General features: G+C 45.5%; 1 protein-coding gene across 7 annotated transcripts in view; it reads left to right on the top strand.

Annotated features, from left to right (window-relative positions):
* The window catches only part of ULK1 (unc-51 like autophagy activating kinase 1), an 82,665-nt gene that overhangs the window by 18,682 nt on the left and 39,524 nt on the right, over window positions 1–24,459 (top strand). For all 7 annotated transcript variants that reach the window (XM_082325369.1, XM_082325364.1, XM_082325365.1 and 4 more), the window contains 5 exons: window positions 6,121–6,294; window positions 8,016–8,089; window positions 11,284–11,385; window positions 19,330–19,388; window positions 23,337–23,419. In XM_082325369.1, the coding sequence (XP_082181495.1) occupies window positions 6,121–6,294; window positions 8,016–8,089; window positions 11,284–11,385; window positions 19,330–19,388; window positions 23,337–23,419 (492 nt within the window). The remainder of the gene's footprint in view (window positions 1–6,120; window positions 6,295–8,015; window positions 8,090–11,283; window positions 11,386–19,329; window positions 19,389–23,336; window positions 23,420–24,459) is intronic.

The following is a 24,459-nucleotide window of genomic DNA, read 5'->3' as shown; positions in this document are numbered from 1 at the left end:
TAAAGTAGCTTCCTTGTTGTTTTGCATGTTAACTAGAAGATTACTAAACGCGAAGAGACAACTTTAATCTCATTTCTGGTGTGGCTCTGGGTCATGGTTAAACAAAATTTTTTTATATTGTTCAAATTAAAAGCTAGTCAGCTGGATAATACTTCAGGCTCCTTATTTGAGATACATTATGCCTGGAAATGGCAAAAATTGAAGGATTAAAAGCTAAATTTACATTTGCCCTACAGCTAGTGTTGGTATCCCTAGAATGATTATTTGGGGCTTGATGCTAGTATGTTGCACTCCATACAGGGTAATGAATTGTGTTTGTGGACTTTAATTTTCAGAAAGGATTTAGTACTTGAAGGAAAATGAAGGAATAGTCTGCCTTTCATGTGTTTTGTTTGTTTAAAATGTGGATGAGATAGAAGTGACGGGCATTTGTTTTTCAAAATCCAGGTTTAGTATGCTTTGTCTTAGATAAGTGATGGTGTTTTGCCTCTGTTTGGTATTGCCGTGCTTTAGAAGGAGCATCTTTGGTGGTGGTGAAATGCTGTTATGAATACCAAGTGAAAATGGTTTTGCATTTGATACCCTCTTTTTCTCCTTGAATACAAGTGCAAAATTTAATAATGAAATGCTTTTAACAAATAGTCAAACTTCAGTTTTACCAGCGTGTGGGCTTTGAAAGCTAAAGTTTTTAGCTTTCATGCACGTGAAATGAACCTTGATGCTAAAGCACTGGGCTGCGCACTCTTGTTGGCAAAGTTGCACGTGTAAACAATGTGACACAGCTTCTGGCCAAATGATTTATAGAAACATGGTTTTATAGAAAATCTTCCTGTTCATACTGCTGCTTCTATGTGCCCAATGTCATCTTCTCCCTTCCACCACCTCCCACCACCCCACTAAAAAAAAAAAAGTGAAGCATAGTGTGCAATTAGCTAGGCTATTAATACAGCGCACTTCCTTGTGTATCAAATGAGACTACTCAGGAAATTGGTGGCTAGTTTGAGAAAGTGACGATGAATTATGTTTTCCAAATAAAATTCAGTTTTACCCCAGTTTGGTTTGTTTGAGTGTTGCCTGGGGTAAGGTTTGATCCTTCTTTGCCTGAGTTAATTTGAGAAAGTTACCTTTAGCTCTGTTTTTACCAATAAAATATTTTACCTTGACAACTGTAAAGAGCAGCTGTTGTGACTGGGAAATTGGTGCTTACTTTTATTTTAACTCTTAACATCTGTGTGCCGGTTGCCAGTAAAGAAAACCCAGCAGGCTCGGATTTCCAGAGGGAGCAGTCAGTAAGGGACTGCAGCAAGAAAGTTAGTTACTCCCATCGCTGCAGCAGAGATCTGGGTCTTCCAGATCCCAGAGCCTGGATACAAGTGTCAGCTTTTGCATCAGGTGCCTTCTTCTGTTCCACCACATGCTCCTTTGGGGTATCTCCTCTCCCAGCTTCTGCAGGTGCTCGGGGTGCTTTCGATGATGATAATTTTTTTCCTGAAAGCTCATGTTGGAAATTTCAGATTTCTTCCAGGGCATTTCACTGGTGCGCAGGAGGCTCACCTCTATTGAGCAGTCATTGTGCTGCTCCAGTTGTTTTAATAATTGCGTGATGGTATTTAATTACAACATCTACTTTCCCACTGACTCCTCAGACGTTTTTGCTGGTAGTTCCTGTAACACTTATGCAAGCTGTGCATGCAAATCCCCTGTTTCTCATTGAACGAGATGCTTGTAAGCTTCCCAATCCATTCTGCCCTCTAATTACAAGCGTTAGGCAATATGGTAATTCTGTGTTGAATCCAAAGGCACTCTAATTTTCCTTGTCTTCATAACTGGAAGACGTGCATATGTGCATGTTTCAACGCAGTATGCATTTCAGCTGGGTTACGCTGTTGGTCAGCCCCATCTCTTCCATACAACCCAAGGTCGTGTGTGTTGTGCCAAGTACAACTTCTGTGGTGTTGTTGTTTAATGGTACAATGCAATTTCCCTTCTGATAGATCTCTGTGGGTGTTGCTTTCATTTAAAGCCCACCATAGGGTATGTCTTGAGCTGAGAGTGGCAGATAGCCGCTGTGTGTGGTAGAGCTGTGGGAAGCATTACAGAAGTGACCATCCTCTGTACAGGAATAACTGGAATTCTGTGGCCTCGGGTACTCAGGAGGTCAGAGCAGGCTGATCTAAAATGTCTTCTTAAATTCTGTGAATTGGCATTGGCACAGGCTGTTACGGACAGTTCACGAGTGCACATTCATGACCTTCCTTAAAGCCGCTTCTTGGAGAGCACATCTCTGAAGGAGACTTCATGTCAGAGCAGGGCATTTCTTGGTTTGACCACGGCACGTGCAAGGAGCTGTGATCTTCTAATTCATCCCAGGCGGTGTGGGGACCCCTTTGTAAACAAGAGGTGCGAGGCACTGCTGTGTAACTTTTCACCCTCTACAGCTAGGTAATTAAGAATATCTATGATAAGACTAGACCTATCTAGAATAAGTCTGCTGACTTGTACAGAAGACTTCGCAGGAGTCTCAGTGGCCACGCTCTGCACGGGTGGAGCTGGGGGAGTTACAAGACAGGCCCCGAATAAATCAGCGTGGTCTCTGACTTCAGCATGATTTGGATTGGGCCCATGTTAAAGAGATACTTGTGGCACCTGTGGGTAAGAGGAGAAGTTCTTTTTCCTAAATAACTGTTCCAAAATGGTGTTGTCATGTAACATCAGCGGGTGTACTCCAATGCATCTACCCTTGGATCAGCTGACAAGGGCTGTTTACTACAGTTTACCTGGCAGCCGCGTGGCAGGTTGAACATCTCGGCACAGGCTGACCAGGGTACGTTTTTAGATGGTTTCATCCTTTTCCTACGCCTCAAGAGCTACGAGGCACACGGGCCCTGCGCTGACCTGCAGTAAATATTTGCTCTGATCTACTGACCTGTGTAGCCGCCGTTCCCAAGGCAGTAAGCTGAGTGCCTCATCACTGAAGTGGAGCCCATGAAAATAAACACAGGGATATTATTACTTCTCAGTAATGGCAAAGTAAGGCTTGTGAAACAGCGTTCTCTGCAAGAACGTGTTGCTGACCACAGACATCCACGGGGATGCCCAGACTTCAGTGTGGGCTTAGTGTTTTGCCAGCAGTTTTCTGCTGAAGACGAGAATGTCCCCTTTATACAGGGACAGAAGTAAAAGTTCCCTATTGGGATGTAGCAAAGAAAGTGAGTTGTTTCATTCTCCACGCTTTTTTATTTTTGGTGGCACATGAATTGAATGAGTCTTCTGTGTCTTCTCCCTTCCCTGTCGTTGGTAGCTGGTCTAGGAGATCTTTTGTGGACCAATATCCTGAAGTTGCTGAAAGTGTCAGTTGTATTTTTGTCTCTGTCCTTCAGTTGGAGATTGCTGCTGTCACTCAGTGGACTGATGGGCCAAGTATAAGAGATAAGGACTCTTGTTTTTCTGTGTTACAGCATGTCTGTTAATGGAGGGAGGTAAGAGGGTATGCCCCTACGCTCCTCAAGTAACTGACTGTCCCTTCTCTGTTACTGATGGCAGCATCTCCATTTCACAGTCCTACCTTGCTGCACTACCTGGATTTGGGATATTTAATGCTGCCAGAGGATCCAGCAGACCTCTGTCTAATTTTGCTGCGCTGCATGGTGGTAGCTCCATTATGCCACAGCAGATGCACCGGGGGAATCTGTCTGCAGGCTCAAAACACCAGCTTAGATTCTGCCCATGTCTGGAAAACAGCACCTTTGCAGGGCTGAGAGCTTCGTACAGACTTCTGTGAAGTGCAAAAGCTTAAATTCTGCAGAAATTAGTAGCTTAGAGGCCCTGTGTTCTGTGGGTGAATGGATTTTTCTGATCTTGGTAGCAGTGGTTTTTTTCAATATAAAGAGTAAAGATTCACATTAAGGAGGCTTAACTGGTTTGCTGAGGGATAGTGGCTAGCGCTGTGTTAGCCTTATAGCCACCAAATTATATAAAGGAGAAGGTAATGCCTTAAAGATGTGGCGTGCTGTTGGAACTGCAGGTCAGAACAAGACTCTCAACAACACCGTTTCTCTGCTAGAGGCAGAGTGTATTTAGCCAGGAGTTGGTAATTGCCTGCCAGCTTAATAATGTTAAGAACTGCCAAGTTTCAAGTCTTGCTTCATGTTTGGGGGAAGATGAGACAGCCTGTCCTTTCCTGGGCCTGAGCTGAATTGGGCAAAAAAAACTTGGGCATTCTCGCTGTTTTGTTTAAAGGTGGTGTTTTAACTATTCCTAAATAGATTTCCTTGAATAGGAATCGCAGAAATATTGCAGAGACGTTTTGTTGGAGAGAAGGTTGAGCACAGCTAAGATGCTGGAGCTTTAATAGACAGAGAATGGTACAGGATTGAGTACACTGATACACTTCAGCAGGAGGTCGGGGAAAGCCTTGTTAAAGGTGAGGCAGCACTTTTTTCAGAAGATGCAAGTGGGTTTGGTAGGCTTGCATCTGAGCTGCCTTTTAATATCCTTAAAATCCCTTCACAGAAGCTCCCCTTCTTGCAGAGGAGTCTCTTGAATTCCAGCTGAGTGCCAGTTCATGAGCAAAAAGGCCCAGTGAGGGGTGAGAAACCCTATATACACGTGCACTGGTCTCACGTGTATGAGTCCAGGACCAGCTGATAGCCGTAGTGACATTTTAGCTCTGCTTGTGCCTCCTTCTAGAACAGTGAGGTTTGGGAGTGGTGGGAGTTTATTTTCTATTCTAAGTGCTGTTTAACTTATCTGTGTCCCTTGCTGTTTCCCATGCATGTATTTTAAAATTTAGATTTTTAATTTCCTGTGTTGTGTTAAAGCTGTGTGCAACCTCATCTGTGTTTTCATAAGGATTCCTCCCTTCTAGCTGACGAGGTAGAGTAGCATTTTGAAGCTCCTGCCAGCTTGTTTTAATGTCTTGCTAGAGAATGGCTGGGAAAACACTAATGAAGTCCCAAGTAATTTACAGGGACTTTTTACAAAATAAATTATTTTGTTCAAGTGGAATGGTGCTTGCTTGAAGCCTGGCTTGCTCAGTGACTGACAAGGAGGCAGGCTGGTAGCACTGTTGATCCTGGGGTTCGTTCAGCAGGCTGCCCCCAGCTTTGGCAAGAGTTTCATACATATAGTTCTTAAAATAACGAGAGCTAATGTCGCATCGCTCTGATGAGAAGAGCCAGTTGAGCATTATTTTAATCCCTTCAATGGTTATTTTCACATCACAGTTCCTGGGAAGCCCATATCTCAGGAGAGTGCAGTTCAGAGCTTCCATATTTGCAGATTTTGATTACCGATACAATTTTTTAAAAAAAATGTGCTTATGAAAGCATTCTGAGATGTCCTTGCTGCTTCTATGAATGCAAGCTGGAGGGTGTCAGATGGCAGTTTGCAGGGGCCATTTGGTAGGGATATGTTGTTAGGTACTCGACCGTGGTTCACCCTCGCACCAGGTTTGGGATTAGGATTATGGTTTGGTCTAGCAGGTGGTGATGCACAAGGGTTCAGCCTAGACTTGGACTCATACCTCGAAGTTACAGATCCCTGCTGGCCATGTACCCTAACTGACTATCTGAATTTAACCTGCCAACCCTTTCCAGGCCCAGCATGAGCCTTAATGATTCTTGCAGGCATAAATCCTAATCCTAACTGCCTTTCCTCTTAGCTCTACCTTTAGACATAGTTTTTGTAGTAAAGCTCTGACCTTAGGTATCCAACCGCTATCAACCATAGCTTAAAGGTAGCGACTCTCCCAGTCCTTGGGCCACAGGCCCTGCCTAGTGCTTGCCTGGATCTGGCTGAGGGAAGCCCTACACCCCACCAAATGTCACTTTTGAACTCGGGTGATAACCTAATTCAGCACCTGCCACTGGCCTAAGTTCACCATAAGAGACTCAGGGCTGAAAACAGCCCTGACCACAGAATAAGCTGGGCATGCAAATGCTCTCCTTTGTTGCCTGTAGGAATCATTCAGAAATGGTTTGTGGAGAAAAAACACCATACATGGAAATAAAAATGACAAATTATGGCTAATTGCTGTGGAGAATCTGCCCTTTGGGCTCTTCAGAGAGCTGGCATTGTAATTTTTTCATCTGTGGTTATTTTTTCTTCCTTCCTTCCTAGCCATGCGGACACTTAGTGAAGACACCATCAGGATCTTTCTCCAGCAGATAGCAGGTGCCATGAAAATGCTGCACAGCAAAGGCATCATCCATCGGGACCTGAAACCGCAGAATATCCTCCTTTCCTACGCTGGAGGCAGGAAATCAAATCCCAACAACATTCGCATAAAGATCGGTAAGACCCCGTTACAAACGTCTCCCTAAGCGCTCTCCTGAGAGTTTGGTGACAGATAAACAGCAAGCCTCAATCTTTCTTTGGGGACCTGTCTAGGAGAAGGAAGGAATTGCTGCACTTTTTAAAGTGCCCTAATGGTTTTCATCTTCCTCGCTGAGTTCCTCTGCTAGACATAACCTTCAGCTGGCTCCAGGCAGCAGAGCGAGAGCTTTCTGCTCTGCCAGGACGCAGACTTAACACAAAAGAATTGGGCAGGCCTTGCTCCACTTCCAGCTGAATGGTGCCTCCCTCGCTAAAAACAAATACCAGCCTGCCCTAATTGGCTTGTAATCTCCAGTTTACCAAGAAATGAGCAGCCGTTGTGACTTTACCTCAATTCTATGAAAAGCTGAAGACAAATGTTGGTCTCTTAAGGCCTGAAACTAGCTGCTCTCCTGGCTGGCCTCAGAGAGCCCAGCGGGAGTCAGGCACACCCAAAAGCAGGCATTTCCACGGTCTGAATTAGAGGCAGGCCTTTCAGCTGCATCTTGAAGAAATTCACTTTTTGCGTATTAGGCAAGTGGCACAGATGGACCAGTAGTTGGGAGAAATGCTCCAGAAATCCAGTTATAGAGCACACGTATCCCCTGTGGTCCCTCAGAAATGAGTGCTGGATGATATCACCCTCAGCACGTGGACTTTTGATTATGTTATAGTTCACGAGCTGAAGCTGACACCAATTGGATAAAACTGTTCCTCGCCTGAACCCTGTGCTGTGGAGAAAGTGTTAGTGATTCCATTCAGCTGAGAAATGAGGTCCAGTGGAAAAGTTTGAAGTATTGCTGCCCTTTTGCGTGAAGCATTTTTTGGAAGTGCAGTTATCTGGAAGATGGAAGTGACTGGGAGCGGCAGACGTAGGCAGGAGGGCTGCAGGCACGGCTGCCCTTGGGTGTGCGTGGTCCAGGGAAGAGCTAGCCATACCGATTCATTAGTGACAGATGACAGTGTAAACAGCTGTGTCAGTCTCCTAGCTTGAAATATCTGGTAACCTTGAGAGAACCTTTAAGTATCATGATCAGATGCTGAGTAACCTGCAGAGGTAATTCATCTTGGTATTCCTTGCCCCTGGCTCTTCTAGCCACCAGGTGAACTACGGCTCAGCTTTCTGTCCTCGTGCTGGGGCTAGCACTCTTGAAACTCCTTTAAAGGAACAGAGCAAGACTGTTTTCAGTAGGGCTGGTCTAGAAATGTGGGTGGTGGTGAGTAGTGGTTTCTACTGGATGTCTGTTACATTGCAGCCTTTTCAATGGAGGGGAACTTTCAGTTCCCAAAATTGTAAGTTGAGATAGCAGCAGATGAACTAGCTAGTATGAGCTGCCGTGCTCTCAATGAAGTCAAGAGAGCTTTACCGGCTTCCAGCAGCTGACATTTCAGCGTGCAGGCGAATGGGTACAGGAAGAAGTGACTGTTGATCTTTGAAAAATGGATGGGAGTTTGTGCTTCTGAATACTTTGTTTTGTGGCTTGGTCTGTTCTAGTATCTGTAGTGTGCATTAATAACTAGCACAAGGTTGTTACTGCTTGAGAAGAGAGCTTTCAAAGTCTTGTTAAGATGGGTACTTCACTTGCTGTGAAGATGCATGGGAAGTGAAAGGAAAGTAGGGGGGGGAGTCAACTGGGGAAGGTGCAGGCTCTCCAGAACTGGTGTCTGATCCTGACCTACCTCTATGTTTCTCTTTGTAGCTGACTTTGGGTTTGCCCGGTATCTGCAGAATAATATGATGGCAGCAACATTGTGTGGTTCACCAATGTACATGGTAAGTGTGTTTTGCCTACGGGTTTTTCTGTATTGTTCTTGCTTTGCCCCCCCTAGAAGCAAGGCTTTGGTTTTTGCTAGTCTTTCCCCCGAAGGTGAAATTTCATTTACTTGTCAGAAACCAGCTATTACACAGGGAGACTTCATAAAGTTCTAGCTGCTGGTAGTGTTGGACAACAGGTGCCTGTGTTGTCATCTAACTTTCAGGTGAGCTGTCGATAAATAAAATGGAACAAAACAGGGTATTGATCGCTGTCTGGTCCCAGAAACTGCGTCTTCCAGGGGGAACCAGGGTCTCTCCACTGAAGGCATTGCAAAATGAAATCTATTTTCTCTGCTGCGAGCAAAGCGACAGCAAAAGAGCGGGCTGGGGTGATATTTCACACATCTGGCTATATTTGAGGTGTTGCTTCCTTGGAGAGGATCTGATCTGAATTCTCTCAGTGCCAGGAGGCACACAAGGCGTGAACGTCGTTCTTCCACTTCAATCGGTCTGCGGCTGCGTGCTCTGGAGTCCCAAGGGCCACAGCGCAGTCTTCTGTTGGTTTTTTCCTCAAGACATGACCGATCCAGTTCCATCTCCTCCTCCTCACTTTATTACTGATTTTCTCCATCTCCGAGTTGATGCTTGTCGTTTCTGCAACTTTTTTTTTTTTTTTTTTCTTTCTCCGGGAGGAGGTAGTTGGCCTCCTGCCCAACCCCCATGACTTGGAGGGCCAGTGGCTTTTCTGTCAGGGTGGCCTTCCCTTAGGCTGCGTTGGTTCGCGGCACCTTCTTCAGTTTTATCCGGTGCACCCTCCAGAGAGGGATCCCCTATCCACCACCCAGGGGACGCGCCTTCTAGCCGTGCAGCCCCAGCCGAAGGTCCTTGGAGAGGACCCTCAGTAAATCACTGCTTCAGCAGGCCCTTTTGGGACAGAGTGGTTCCACAAGCCTGCTGTCACCTCGGGCTTTGCAGTTGTTTTTGCTAAGGCCACAGCATCAGGAGCAAGGTCGCTGTTTAACAGCAGTTTTGTAAAATCTCCCAACTGTTTTTAGCTCTTTGGTCTTGCAACATCCCTTCAGATTTATGGACCTATGCAGGCAGAGATTTTGCCATTCTGGCTAACTTACTCCTAAGTATACTTTGCTGTACAGCTTAGCAGATGAGTGTAAATGGAACTCACCTGCTTCTGTTCACAATTTATATTCTGTGTGTTCCCACTCCCTAACCCTCCTCCCCCACTAATTCTTTCCCCAAACCAGCTGCTTCCAGGGTGACTTCTTAGCTTGTGAAACAGATGTGTTTAAAACAAAAACCCAAAGTGATCCCTTTCACTCCCTCTGTACTTTCCACTCTGGGACCAGGATGTGGGGAGGTGATCTCTTGTTTGTGCTCATGGCAGCAGTCAGGATCTCAGTGTCGCATCAAGTCAGTGAAATTAAAAATGACAAAACCAGGCCAGAAATAAAAAAGCGAAAGCCAGCCATGTAATAGTTCCTGGGGATGTGTGTGTCTGAGCTCAAAGTAAAAAGATGATGTGGATCAATTTAGGTTGAATTTTTTGCAAGTGTCCTGGGGGCAGTAAGGACCTGATTTTGAACATGGTCTAATCCACTCTAAGTTGGTTTTTTTTGTCTGTACTCTTCGGGCAGAGTTAGGCTGGACTGTGCTGCGCGGCACAGGGGTAGCGTGTCTGGTAGTCTGTTCCACAGTACTAACTCAGGCAAAACAGACTTCCTCTCTTTCCCTCCCTTTTTTTTGAAGCCCGATGTTTATTTGAACTATGCTGTATGTGAAGATGATGTAATTTTTTTCTCCTGTGAGAGCTTCCTGAATTGTCTATTTTTAGTGATACTTTTTCTTTGAGTCTCTTGTGAAAGTAAATGAAAACACCCAGCTTATTTTTTGAAAGGGCTGGGGGAAGGTAGTGATGACCTTTTTCTATTTTATTTTTTTATTTTAAACAACTCTGGACGTTACAGGGAATCTCAGAATGTTTCATATTGTTCTCTTACTGATGGGTTTGAAGAAAGATGGGGAGGGGGGTTCAGCTGGGATTTAGGGGGTGTTTGAAGTCTGTCCCTACTGCTATTGTGCATCTTGTGCAGCAGCCCTGGGAACATCTGCTGGCAAGGCAGGCCCTGATTCCCTGCTTTAGCTCGTAGCCCATTGCTGCTCTTTTCATTTTGCTCTTTTAAAAAAGAAAGGTATTTTACCCACACCAGAATGAGCTTTCTGTCTGAACCCTGATATGATCCATGTCACGTGAGACTTCAGACCTTCTTGTGGAGTTCTCCTCCTGCTTCCTTGGCTTTTGTTCGCCTGCTTGCCTTAGGGACAGACTGAGCTCCTGTCCACAACTTGTTTGCTGCCATTTTTTTTCTGTTGCATGTGGCCTTTACTTCTAACAGAGCTAGAAAATTGATCCTGTTCCATGCTGGCAGCACTGCGATGAGATTTGTTGTTATAAACACGTGGGATTAGCAAGCCTGCCCTTCTGTCCCTCCTCTGCTGCTACTGCTCCTAAGGCATGCTGCCTCCTGAGCCACGGGGCTTTGTGGACCTGTACCATCTCCAGCTTCTGGAACAAGTCTGGGAGGGAGCAACCGAGGTCATGGTGTGAGATTAGAAACCAGAGTCCGAGGCACAGCAGGGCTCAAGCTGTTGGAGTGGAATGCACAGATCTGCCTTTGAACCCAAACTGTGACCTTGGCAGCGAGCTCTGGAGCATAATTAATATGCTGCCATCTCGGGCTAAATAAGGAAAGTGCATAAGTGATGCAGATCAGGATGGAGGCTGAAGCTTACCTGTGCAGTGTGAGCCTTTGCTTTTCTTAATCATTTACCTGTTTCTTGCTTTGGTTTAGAAGATCTGGCTGTGCGATTTCAGTGAGGCTTCTTCTGAGCACAGGTGGATTCAGCAGAAAATGGTACGCTGAGAAGGGAAAGTACTGAGTTTGCCCAAAGTAGCAAAACAGGCTCTGGTATTTTTTGTCTGAGCAAAAGTCTGTGCTTCCCCCACTTAGATAGGGAGTTGGCCCTTTCAAGGTAGCACAACAGTTGTCTTGGGAGCAAGTCTTTCATGGTTATTGGGGAATCTAGCTCAGGGGGGTTTAAAGCATAATAGTGACTGCTGTTTCTTTCTTGCAGCTGCCAAAAAAAAACCACCCTACATCTTTTATAACACAGATTTCTGTTCTCTCCCCAAAAAGGCACCAGAAGTCATTATGTCTCAACACTACGATGCCAAAGCTGACCTCTGGAGTATAGGAACCATCATTTATCAGTGTTTGACAGGAAAGGCTCCTTTTCAGGTGAGTTGCTTAGATCTAATGTTTCTGACTCTCTTGCTTATTTTCTTTTTTTCCTTTTAATCCGCTTACTCTAAGCCTTCTGTCATCTGGAATATTAACTCCCATAGATCCAGCCTCATGGAGGTCTGGCTGTCCAACACCTTGACAATGTGGTGCTTTATATGTTGTAATGCTGGACGTGTTACTAGAATATGACTCTCCTCGTCTGGGCTCTATCTCAGTGAAATGTATTTCCTGGTTATAAAACCTTAGAAAGGGTCATCTTTTCAGACAATTATCGTGAATCAGTTAGAGCAGTGGGTTTTTTCCAGGCCCACACTTAAAAAATCAGTTTCTATTTACAGCTGTATTCAGTGTGTAATTTATAATTATAACTCTGTTGGGTATGAAAGGACAATAAGGAAGATTGTAATTGCAAGTTAATGTTCGGGATGATTTTGGTGGTAACTGGTGTATTGCAGCTAAATTGACTTTGTTTTTAGAGCAGTTAAGTATGATCTTATCAAAGGATCTTATCTGTCATGTCACAGCAATCCCTTCCAGCCTGAAATGTTTATGTTCATCAAGTCCAGACTCCTCCAAATATAACACAGTCCAGTAAAACTCCACCCTGTCATTTATAGTTCTGGATGAGCTCGAGCATATCTTTTGTGAAAGGCATTCTCTGATTTTAAATTTCTGAATGATGGAGAATTCATCACAGCCTTATGCAAGTTGCTTCAGGATTACTTCATGTATTTTTAGTCTTATATATAGCTGGAGTTCATCTAGACTCAGTGCATTTCTCATTCCCAATCATTAGCATGCCACACTGCGTATTACTTGTCTTCTTCCTTGCTGAATGAGATCTGCAGACTCTCCTTTGCAACACTATTTTAAAGTACTGTACTTGTCAGGTTTTTGTCCTTGCTGTCTTACAGCGTAGCAGAGAGATGCTTGAGTTGCTGGTAGTTCTTTGCTTCTCTGATGTGTGAGCTCTGTAGAGCTCATCTCTAATCCATGGAAAAAGACCAAACCTCAAATTTGCATGCTGATGTATCAGCTGATGCCAACTCTTCAGGTTCTTAGGTCAGTTAGGGCAAATGTGAACTGTGGCCCTCTTTTCTCATGTCCTGACATCTCTTTATCCTGACTCCCTAACAAAAAAAAAAAAAGGCAAAATCAAACAACAACAAAAAAAAAACCCCAAAAAAACAAATAAAAAAAAAAGTTGAGGGGGAAATCTGTGCTCATGGAATAAGGCAAGTTTTATGAACTGCAGGACTTTCTGAGCTTTAGTTCCACAGCCCTTTAGAATTTCACGCAAGACCTTGAATGTTTATGCAGTTACATCACCAGGAAGGATAAAGTGAATTCTGAATCTGTTGCAGGAAAGAGTGGGCAAATACAGAAGTAAACTAATGGTATGTTTTGGTTTTGTCTAGAGCCAAGAACACTTTTCTCCTTCAGGGTAATTTTTTCCCTGCTGCTGTAAGAATCTTCCATTCCGGTGCTTTTTATTCTGTCCACCAGCTTGCTCTGTATTTAGAGCAAGACTTCATTTCCTTTGCATATTTCTTTTTTTATAAACGCCCCTACAAAGCACACTGAAACTCCTGAATGGCTCCTGTTTGCTGGCTGCATCCACTTGTTGTTGGTGTTGGTATCTTTGTTTGAGAGGAGAAAATGACTGTTAGGATAAAAGAAAATAAATATTTGTGCATTAAGAAAAAACCGTGGGGGTGGAGGAAGCAAGCTTTGACTCTGCATGCATAGGAGAGCCTTGCACTTGTTCTGTCTTGTAACTTGGTGCCCTTTAGTCTCTAAAGGCACCTTGATACTGTACTCATTGAAATGATTTAGTTATTTAACATGGTGACTTTATCATAGGTGTTCTTAGCTTAGTAGCTCACACGCAACCTTGGGGCATCTGATTTCTTTGAAAAGAATTAGGTGGCTTTATCATTGGTCACTGAAGCATGTCACAGAAATGTTCTTCTGAAAACATTTGTTCTTAGAGAGAAGATTTTTTGCACGGAATAAAATTGAATACCAATCAGCTTTATTTGGCTCTCCAGCCAAAGTTTTGAAAGGGCAGGCGGTCAGAAAACCATCAGCTCAGCCCGTACGTGTGTCCTCAGGCTCGCGCAGAGGCGAGAGCAGTCCTGTGTGCCTCTGTGCCTCCGGCTGAGACATGGCAATACCCTGCCTTGCTGTGGGCGATGAGGGGACATCGCTGTACCTGCCAGCAGGTCCTGATCCTTGCTTTGTGCTTGCCTGGCTGGACAGCTTCTTTCTTTCCCATGTACATCCAATATTTGTTGGGCTGGGGATGGAGGTCATTTGTTTCTCTATTTTAATTTTTCCCCTTGCCCTTTCCTCTTTCGGGGTTTGTATTTTGAAGCAAAATGCCAGGCCCCATTTGCTGCTGCAGTAGCAGCTGTGGATTTGTTTGATCAGGGAGAGAGAAAAGCTCAGCCCAGATGGTTCTCTGTGCACCATCTATTTGTTTTGACCATGTGTGTCACAAATTGCCTTCTCCTAGCTGCGAGTTTCAGGTGAAAGAAGCCTGTCTAGGGCAGATGTTGGAAAGCTAGTTAAAGGTTAACTGCCTTTATTTCTTTGTTGGCATGACTGTGTTGTAAGAATTTGCTGATGGTCACTGAGCAGGCAAGAAGCTATTGTTTACAGGGCTTTTAGGAGGAGAGAGGGGTAGTGGACGGAGGTGAGGGGGAGATCGTGAATAGGGATGAGTGCTTTTGGGAGGGACATCTACAAATGGGTGGGGAGATAACAGGCTGATTCCACCGAGTGCGGCCAGCAGACCCAGTCGTACAGGGCAGCCAGGAACTGCATTTCTGATGTTAACCTCTTCAGGCTAAATCCTCACCGTGCCTTCCCTCCCAGACCAGCAAGGACAGCCCCTCACCTCTGTCTAGCTGAGATTCCCATGGGAATCTGGAGCACGGTGGCGTGAAACATGCTGCATTTGGGCGCTCTAGCTGTTCACCGCATGAGCCAGTTTGGCACCTTCACGGGGATGCAAGCCAAAAGGACTCCAGTGTTATCTGTAGTGAGGAGGAATGAGCTGTCTAAAAATAAAATAGGGCTTGGGGGGGCTGGGTTAGATGGAGAAAAGATCAAATGTGTGGAAAGGCTGAGGCAGCTGTCAATCCAGAAAGTGCGTGTAAATCAAGACAGAGATGTGTGTATGTGCGTGAGTGTGATTTTTGGCTGTCTCTAAGTTAAAATTAACTATAGCTGGGTCACCCAAGGCAACTTCCCAGAGCCATTCCCGTCCCTTTCCTTGCCTCCCTGCACACAGGCAAGAAAGAAGCTGCTGATGCTCAGATGCGAACAGTTGGTAGGATGGCTGGTGAAGCTGTCGTAAGGAGCTTTTTGTATTAAACGTGCCCATAAACAAAACAGTGAGATTGCCATAGGGATGAGATTAATGGGATTCATAATCCCTATAAACAGATTTTCTGAGCACTGTATTAATGTGGAATTGTTAATTTGCCTTGCCTAATAACTGGTCTGCACTTGCATCTCTTCATTTCTGTCGCTGAGGACAGGACTTGAACAGCGCAGTTCCTGGTCTTGCTGACCAGTACCAAGAAGTGTACCGAGAGCATACTGGTTTTCTCTTGTCCTTACCCGAGCTGAAAAGATTGGGACCTAGTCCCCACCATGAGGTGGTGTAGACAAGTGACAACCAGAAGCAAAACTGGAGGCAGAGAAGGAAAAGATTTACACAAGGTCTAAAATATCTTCCAAAACCAATCTAGTCCTTGTCAGATGATGTTTTAAATGTGATTAAATGACCTCAATCTCTTTTTTTTTTTTTTTTTTCTTTTTTTGGGGCGGGGGGAGAGGAATCTCGCTGATGTTCCTGGTGGTTTCTCTTGTGTGACCCCTTTAAAAACTGGGCAGCTCTTGGCAAGGAGACATGCAGCCAAGCACATTCCCTTTGTCAGAGCTGTCTCTGGCAGTGGGACGGGTCTGCTTGGACATCAGATCCTGCTAAGGACCACGAAACCTGGTTGTCTGCTGTCTGAGCCTTTGTGTGAAACTTCTCCTAGCTGCGTTACGGACATGGTGCGCTGTGTCTGCAGGAGAGCGAGCCAGGGAGCAGGGAAGTGACAAGAGAGGTAATGCAAGTTTTGCTGCCTGGTCTGGCAGCTCTGAAGGAGTTAACCTGCTTGCGTATGTTCTCATCTCAGCTAGCTGCTAGGTGAAAAATTAATTTCTAAGCCTGGTATACCCAGTCCACTGCTTTATTTCTGGGTTAATTCTGCCTGCATAAGTACTAGGATTATGTATCACTTACAACAACTGCTATGTTGTGAAATAGGCCCTGAGGAAGACTAGGGAAGGGAGGATTTTATACCCAGAATTTGAACTGCTGATTTATTTGTTAGGCAGGCTGCTCCTCTGTTCCCAAAGCTCTTCCTCTGGACTGTCCTGTGTCAGTGGGGACAGGTATTCCTGGCGGTGGTAGGTTACTCTGCTGGAATTGGGCATGGTGTTTGTGGGTCTGATCCTGCTCTGTTGGGAGCAGAGAGAAAACAATCCATGGGCAGCTAAAGAGAAAGGTTTAGGGGTTTTTGTTTGTTTGTTTGTTTTCTGGCCCTGGTGCTTTCAGGATCCCCTGAATGCCAACCACTTAGTTGTGGGAGTCTTAAAATATCAGCTGTTAAGACTGCACAAGCAGAAGGTATTTGCAGCAGGTTTTCAAGCTTTTCCCTAGAACTACTGAGCTAGAAACATCATTGCTTATTTCTTTTTTTTCTTTCTAACGTATCTGAATCCCTTCTCTGCACCTCCAAATCCCCAGGAATCGCAAAGGAAAGGATTCAAACAGAAGAGCAGATACCATACACCTGCTATGAGGTGTTGACAAGGCAGTGCTGTTCACCGAGGGTGCGAATGTCCCTGGCCCTCTTCTGACTGAGCGCTGGGCTTTTGCATCCAGCCTTTCCCCAAGCACAACAAATCCAGCGCTGAGTGCTTTTGGAAACACCACCCTGCGTGCTTTTCGCGTGCAATTCGCTTGCAGGCAGCCAGCACCGAGTGGGATTTGGCAGGGTTATGCTGAATGCCTTTGTTGGCTCAACATATTTCCACTGCTGCTCAGGACAAAGTAACAGAGTGGCAGGATTGAATTTGTCCAATTGTCTTTATATATAGAAAGGACAGACAAAACCAGAGCCAGTTACACTAATGCAGCTGCTCCATAGTAACGTGAGAGGGGGAACAAGGGCGTGAACTGGCCTGCTGGTGGGTCTCCCGTTCTTGGGGAAAACTGAGCTGTCTGTTCCGCATCCCTGTTTCTGACAGATGGATGCTGTCCTACAGGTAGCAGCTGGCTCTGTGTACCTTGAGTAGTCTAGTTGTTAGGTGCCTAAAATGTGCTTTTTCTGGTGTTTTTCTTGGGTAGGGTGTATCTGCCTAGAAGGCAGGTTTCAAATGAAGTCCTTGGCTTCCTAGAACAAGGAATTCAAATGGCATTTTTAGCATCTTGCAAACATTTCTGCATTTTTTTCCATGATTCCCAGAGAAGCACTGTTTATTGAAAGAAGAGAGGTGAGCAAAGTGGCTGAAGGTACCAGTGCTTTATGAAATGGACGCTAACAGCAGGGGAGCAGCGGGCATGTTACTGCGAGCCCAGGAGCCTGCTGCTGGGAGCAGAACAGTATGACTCAGTTGATTAATAATGAAGTTATGTGAAGATGCAGTTGGTATTACCAAATTAATGGTGATCCACAGTTGTCTGTGCTGGGCACTCGCTAAAATGACTCTGTTCCCCAGCAGGCAGCTACCTATATCGGAGACCAACCTTGAACTGGGGACAGCCCCGGTGAGGAAGGGTGGTCTGGGTGGGTAGGAGCCTGACACCCTGGCAGAACGAGTGGGAATTGTACAGAGACAGCAGAACACGGAGAAACAACATCCCTACAGGGATATCTCTTTAATTTGTACAAAGAGAAGGGGAACTTTACTGAGGATTTTGTTTCTATCCAAGCTAGTGCTTAGAAACCCTCTCTAATGAACTGGGCTTTGCATGTGTGCTGCTTTTAATATACTCTGTCTTTATTGCCAGGAAAACTTCTGACAAAACAGCGTTTGAAATAGATCAGAGCTTCATTGTATTTGTGAAACAATTGAGTTGTTGCGGCAGGAAATGAACAGAGCAAACAGCCAAGGCGTGTATCTCTGACGGGAGCAAGCACTTCGCTTCCCTGCCGCGGGGTTCTGGTCCTCCTTGTAGGCTATGTCTGTCAGGCATATTTTTTATCACCCAGAGCGTTGTGGCCAAGCCATTTGGTGCAGTGCGTACTCTTGCCTCGTTAAAGTTTGCCAAATATTAAGAATCTAATTACAGGGCAAGATCTTCAGGAGGAAGGGTGTAAAATGGAGTTTTACTGAACCGAATCAAATTGAGTGGCAGTGATTGGAAATTTTGATGCAGTTTGGCACCTATGTAACAAGGTGCTTTGCTGAATAACATTCATTTTAATAGTTTGTGAAGAAAGTATTTTTGCACCTCCTGTTCGGGTCCCTTCTGTGTCTGCGAACAGCAAAGGATATGTTATTGCAGAAAGGAGAACCAGGATTTATTTCCCTCTTTTAGGAATCCCGTAGCTCTTATTGATACAAATTCATAGGAGAGCTGTGAAGCTTGGGTTGCTAAGACTGTGCAAGAAATACTGTCCTCATCAGTACTACACGAGTCTATTGATATTAGCAGCTTTTGAGACTCTCCCTTTGGTTTCTCTTCAGGATTTGTACTGAGCTCTGTTATCCTTAATTTTCATCTTCAGCCAGAGGGAGTAGGCGATGCTGAAACAGCATCTTCTGTGGCTGCTTTTCCAGCCATGCTGTGTTAGTGGTATTTTGATGGCCATCTGCAGATTGGCTTGTCTGATTTGCCATTTTAAGCATTTTAATTGACCTTAAATGCTTCTAATTTAGAAATGGAAGTAGGTGGAAGGCTCGAGGGTTTTTTGAGCCTGCCCTGAACGTCAGGAGAATCTGCCTGTTGCCTCCTTGTTCACACTTTCCTACACACTCTGCTGCACCAATAATTGATTGCAGATTAATCTCTCTGATCTTCCTTCCCTGTTTATATGTGCCTTCATGTCTGTGTCACGCCAGCCAGCCTGCTCTGCCTTTGATAAAGAGACTTTGCCTAAGCAGGAAAGCTTGAGACACTAGGGTTAATTTACTGGCCTGTATTATTCATTGCATAAAAACAAATGGAGAAATGACTTTAGGAGATTTTTATGTGTCTGAGCTTCTATACTGGCGATTTTATTTTTAACCTCAGCCATAAATCTCTTGTGCCTAGTCTTTTTTTTTTTTTTTTTTTTATCTCTCAGAATTTGGGATCTTGTAGTCAACATCCCCAGCAGTTGTGTATATTACTGCACAAATAGGAGCTGTGGCTTGAGACCTTCTGGCTTCCTGGAATTAAAGTAGAGAATCCTAATTCAGTTGCTGTTTCCCCATGTTCCTGGTCTCTTCACAGATCCCTTGCCCATCGACAGGCTCCCTGCCCCTTTTCTAAATGCCCTGCGGCACTAATCCATGTTCTCAGCGGGAGCTGCCATTCATCATTTGGGACTCCTCACGTCTGCAATTATTTAGCCTCCTGGGTGAGGCTATTAGGCCAGCTCAGACCTGAGCATCAGAGCCCGCTGCAACGAAGCTCAGCCCTTGGAAGGGGAGAGCAGGAGAGAACCAGGTCAGGGACAAAAAGACAGCGGGCTGAAATACTGTATTTTCACTCTGGCACGGTGCTGGCTTTTCAATCTAAAGCAAGCTGCAGGTTCTCATTGTCTGTGCTGGTTCAGCAATTGAAAAGTGCCTCTTTGCTCTTCAGAATAACGGTGAAATAGAAATGCTAATCCCCTTCCTTCATTGTCAACTGTTTCACGTGCTGGTTTTCTTTCTCTTCTACAGGCCAGCAGCCCACAGGATCTTCGTCTCTTCTATGAGAAAAACAAGATGCTGATGCCAAAGTAAGCGTTTTTCCAGTGTCACTGTTTGTATGCACTTGTTTACTCCATATTGACACCTGTCCTTGCCTGCTCCTGGCTTGTCACTCAGGGAGGTGACTGTAAAGTATTTGGCCACCTGCCTTCCCCCGTTCCTTAAACCAGTAGTGATGTGGCCCAGAGAAAGTCAGACAGCAGCGGATTGCCAGAGCTGGTGTCCTCTCTTTCTGCAGATACTCCTTCTCTCCTACATTGCAAAAATTCAGGATCATTAGCGATTTCAAGAGCCAGCTAGTGGTCCTGTCCCACATATGGCTTCCCTGAGGCTGGAGCCTTGGGAAGAAATCATGGCAGTGCTTGAATCATGCGAGCAGCCAAACTGCAGTCTGTCCTGTAACCTGCCATACCTGACTGCAGATCACATTCCCATTTCTCACGTGTCAGGACAGCAACTGCTCGTGTCCATCCTGCTAATAGGAGGAAATATAACCTTGATGGAAACGGACACTACTGCAGTTTCCAAGGGGAAGATAACTGCTTTCGTCCCACCGGGGTGTATGTTACCTAGTGAAGCACCTAGCTGCCACTCAGCACTGTGATTTGTCGGTGTATTTTGGTTTTGTTGCTGTGGTCTTTCCTTTTGATCTCTGAGCTCTTAAAGCAGAATGCCTGCTCATGCCTGCTCTTAAAACCTCAGCTTGGTCTAGAGACAGGACTGAAGTTCCAAGTTTATCCATCAAAAAAATGGAAGGTGTTTTTTAACCAGAAAGTTAGTTTCTATTTGGCAGAGCTGCTAATGCAGCCACATACGCAGGAAGCTCATTGAGTTGCTGTATGTGGATTTCTTTTTTTTTTTTTTCCCCTTATCGGTTCAGACAGCTCCAAGAGATAGTGGAAGGAGCTGTCAAGAAGCTAGAGCTCTTACCAATGACTTGCGCTATGCATTTAATTTCCCTTCAAGTGCTTCGTTTTTTGATTTGGGAAGAAGGGGCAAATTTTTACCAGGATAATATTTGGGGCATCTGCATGCTCTTCTGGATTGAACCAGAGGGCACGATGGAGTAAAACACCCAAACAAAACATTTCAAAGGAAAACCACTGCCACATAGTTGGAGCCAAATAGTCTGTGTGAGCAGAACGTAGAGCTTCTGTTTCCACTACACAGCCTAGAACATGTCTGCTCACCTTTGAAGTAGTCCCTCTTACTAAGAGAGAAATTAATCCTGACAATTAATAAGCTTCCTTGTGTTGATCACGCTGCCCTGCTGCCGCTTCAGCTTGTGCTGCATGCAGTAGGAGGCAGGCGAGGGGAGAAATAAAACTCGGCTCTAAGAGCATGTCTGTTCTTGCAGGGATTAGTCCTTCTCCTGTGTTGTGAGCCCTTGGTACGCACTCTGCATCTACCCTTTTCACTCATCTCTGCTTCTTAACTACCAAATTCCTCCAAAATTTAGATCCGAGCCCATTGTTTTCTTTCACTGTAGAAGTCTGGTCCGAAGCAGCCTTTGCGTAAATGCTGGTTCCCTGCTTTCCAAAGTCCGTTTGTCTCTTTAATATGAGCCGCAATCTGTGCTATTTCCTGAGTAAACATGAATAAACGGCCTCCACCAGCCCTGCCAACAGAGGATGAAACACAAAACCACTCCAGAGACCTGCTTCTCAGACTGCAGCAGTGCCAGGATTTGGTTTCATTCTCCTTGGGGCTAGGCAGGCTGGCACCCACCTCCCTGCCATCACCATGGCAAGCGGTGTGTTTTGGCTCGGGAGCGGGGTGGGGCAGAAAAAGCTCATTAAATTCATTAAATGCTCACCAGCGGTCTCTGCCTGCCGGGCTGGTGCTGTTGCTGACAGGTGAAATGCCATTCTGAGGTGGGGAGCCCATGTCCGGAGGAGCAAGCCCAAAGGCCTCACAATTTTAATAGCGCTGATCTAAATAGCTAACATTCATTGTGCTGATTTGCATGGTAAAGCGTATTCTAGATCACAGGGGGAAGAAGGCAGTTTTGTTCCTTATGTTTAAAAAGACGGCCTTGGAAAATAATGCTGTGGGGTAGTGTAGCAAAACTTGACGTTTTAGACGTGGGAGATAAGAGGAGGCAAACAGGCTGTTCATCTGCACCATCTTCAGTCTGTGTTGTGACATCTGAGGTCTACTACTTGACCTTCCTGTTTCTTGGCTTTAAAACCGTACAAAAGCTAAAGTCATTGCTGGGAAATGGACTCATTTTGGATGAGAGCTTTATGTGTCGTGGATAAATAAATTATGACGATAACGCTGGAGGACTGCAGGTCTCCAGCACTAATGTATTTTTCAGGAGACTCTGCTAGCTGTGGTATCTTGGGTTACTCCGTTACACAGTGTGCTTTTAAGGCACACCTTTTCTGACAAGAGGGTGGTTTTTTTTCTTGGCTCAAACTGACTCTCAGTTTAACTGCATCCCTTCTGGAGTCCTGGTGGCCTGGGAGGCGTGCGAAACCATTCTAGTGTCAGGGATGGAAAAGCAACTCCTCCAGTACAAACAAGGATGAGGGATGCTTGCCATCATTCCCTGTTCTAGGAATCGCTGGGCTCAAATTCCTGTGCCAGCAAGGCCTAGGGCTTCGCTGAAAAATAACTGGGTAGTACTGAAACCTATAAATAGAGACCTTGCCTCACATCTCTAGTTTCACTGAACGAGAGTCTGTTAGTGCTAGCTAGCACCTCTTTTCCCCCTAGTATTTTTGTCCCAGCTTCTTTTTCTATCCTGTGTCAGGGGTAGAAGTGGTGGAAATGGTGCAGGAGGATTGTTTCTCCCAGCATCAGTCGGGCTTGGCTTCAGGGCGGTGAGCGATGCCAGCCCAGCGAAGCGGAGCCCTGCCCGAGCGAGCCACGTGCTGTGCTACCGGGCAGGCTTGGGCTCCGCGCGGTTAAAATTACCGTGCTGAGCACACATGCCATCACCTCGGCTGACCCACGCATGGGGAGCGGGGAACGCCTGGCAGACCGTGGGGGCCGTGCTGGCCACAGCCACGATAAACAGAGTCAATACTGAAAGGAGTTGGAGCCACCTACGCTTAATTTGGAGAGCTCTGCTCTGGCTGCGGGCAGGCCCGGGCTGCTACGGCCCCTAACAGTGCTTCTGGTTACAGAGGAAAGTCAGCAGAGCTGAATCCACTTATGCAAGGCCTGAACTCTGCTTTCCCTGCCTTAATCCGTTCATTTATTCCCTGCTTCTCGCAATCTACTGGGGTTGTGAAGAGCTGCCCTGGCCTCTCCCCCATCTGCTTGTGGAGTGAGGGAGAGCTCAATGATTTACTAGCTCTTTTGTGCTGCAATGGCCATTGAAAAGAGTATTTTCTTCCTAGCTATACTGGAAAGTGGGGTAATAGCTGCATGAATTTTAGCTTGCTTGGGTGGCAGTTGCTCGCATCTTAGTGGCCTTCGATTAATAAATGCTGTGTATCAAAGAAGCAAATAGACAAAGGTCACTTGCTAGTCTTACATAAGCTGCATTGAAAAAGAAATGCCTTAATAAAATGGTAGTAATTGGTAATACATTTCACCACCAATGTCTTAATTGGAAGCTTCCCCTTGGTAACTGCTTCACTTTCATGACCTCCTTGCTCTACTGGGAATAAGTAGAAGAGATTTTATTTATCATGTGCAAAATATTGCATGTTGAATGGACTTAACTGAGAACCAGAAGGTTGACATTGGCACTGCTGTGGAAGGGAAGGATCTGCAGGTGCTCATGGGAGAGGCTACTAAAGCCAGATTAGCTGTAGCCTTAACAATGACAATGGGGAGTAAAAGCCAAACAGAGATGCAAATAGAGATGTTCCTGTTCAACCTCTCTCCAGTGAGCTCATCTCATGTTCCTAGCCCAGCAGGCACAAAGGGAGTTTGCATTTGCAGGTTGCCTTCCCGAATATGTAAAAGCAGTTTAAGTAGACTGCAAGTCTGTCTTATTTTGCTTTTGTTTTCAATCCTAGCATCCCCAGGGAGACATCAAGCCACCTGAGGCAGCTGCTGCTGGGCCTTTTGCAGCGTAATCATAAGGACCGCATGGACTTTGGTAAGACCTCCTTCCAGTTTTAGTTCTGCTGCCTGTCTGTGTCATCTTTTGTGCCATGGCATTGCACAAACCTCCGTGCTTTGGCTGGTTCTAGGAGAAGCATCCAGACACCTGGGTTTCACCTGTGCCTGAAGAGTGCATAATCTTGGGTTTTTCAGTATATGTGCTGGAAAGGTCCATGCCAATTCCAGTGCAGTTGTGTAAACTCAGAGATTTGGCATACCTTCAGCAAATGTTTCTTATGTGCATTCCCTCTTCTCTCTTCTGCTTTAATAATCTCTCTGAATTTATGTTGTGTTAAGTATGCTACCAGGTGAGATGTGTATCTTGTGCATCTGTGTTCTTTCTCTGTCACAGTTCCTTCCCAAAGCTGCAAGCTGCATCCATTTAATGAACAATTCAGTCAGTACCCTCCCTTTCTTAGGGTCTGCAGTGATCTGAGTCAGGAGACCATAGCTGCTTGCAGACCCTTCACTCCTTCTCGAGGTTTCTGTGGAAGGATGCCTTGGTTCTCATCAGGGCTCAAGCTGGCAGTCTCTTGGCTCTCCCTGTAGACCTGTGTCTCAGTCTCCTGACTTGGTTGGCATGAAGACTTCATTTTTTCTTTTTTTTTTGATGTCTTAATTCCTTCTGAACTGAGAACAATCATTATGTGCCAGGTGGTTCTGGGTTTGGCAGCCTCTTCCAGGTGTGTCTAGCTGAGCCAAAAGGTCTGAAGAACCTCTAGTGAAGCCATGCCCTAGAGGAAAGCAGGCAGAGGTGGAACCTTTCCTAGAGCCCCTGAAAGGACCAGGTCACCTGAAGGCAACTCTGTGGTCTTTTGGTCTTTTATTCTTCCCCCCACCTCTCCCTTCCCCTTCAGCAAAGATAGTCTAGACCTGTCTCAGGTAAAAATCAGGATGTGAATACTCGCTCTTACCAAGGAAGTTGGTCCTGGTGGTGTGTCTCCTCTGAGAGCAGAGGAGAACGGCAAGGAGCAGCTTTGCTTCCATGGGCCACTGCTGCTGGTGGAAAGGGTAAGTTCGCCCCTCAGCCTTTGT

This window comes from Platalea leucorodia (genome assembly GCF_965183815.1).
Source record: "Platalea leucorodia genome assembly, chromosome: 12".
Lineage (NCBI taxonomy): Eukaryota > Metazoa > Chordata > Aves > Pelecaniformes > Threskiornithidae > Platalea > Platalea leucorodia.
This window is presented reverse-complemented; position numbering and strand designations above follow the sequence as displayed.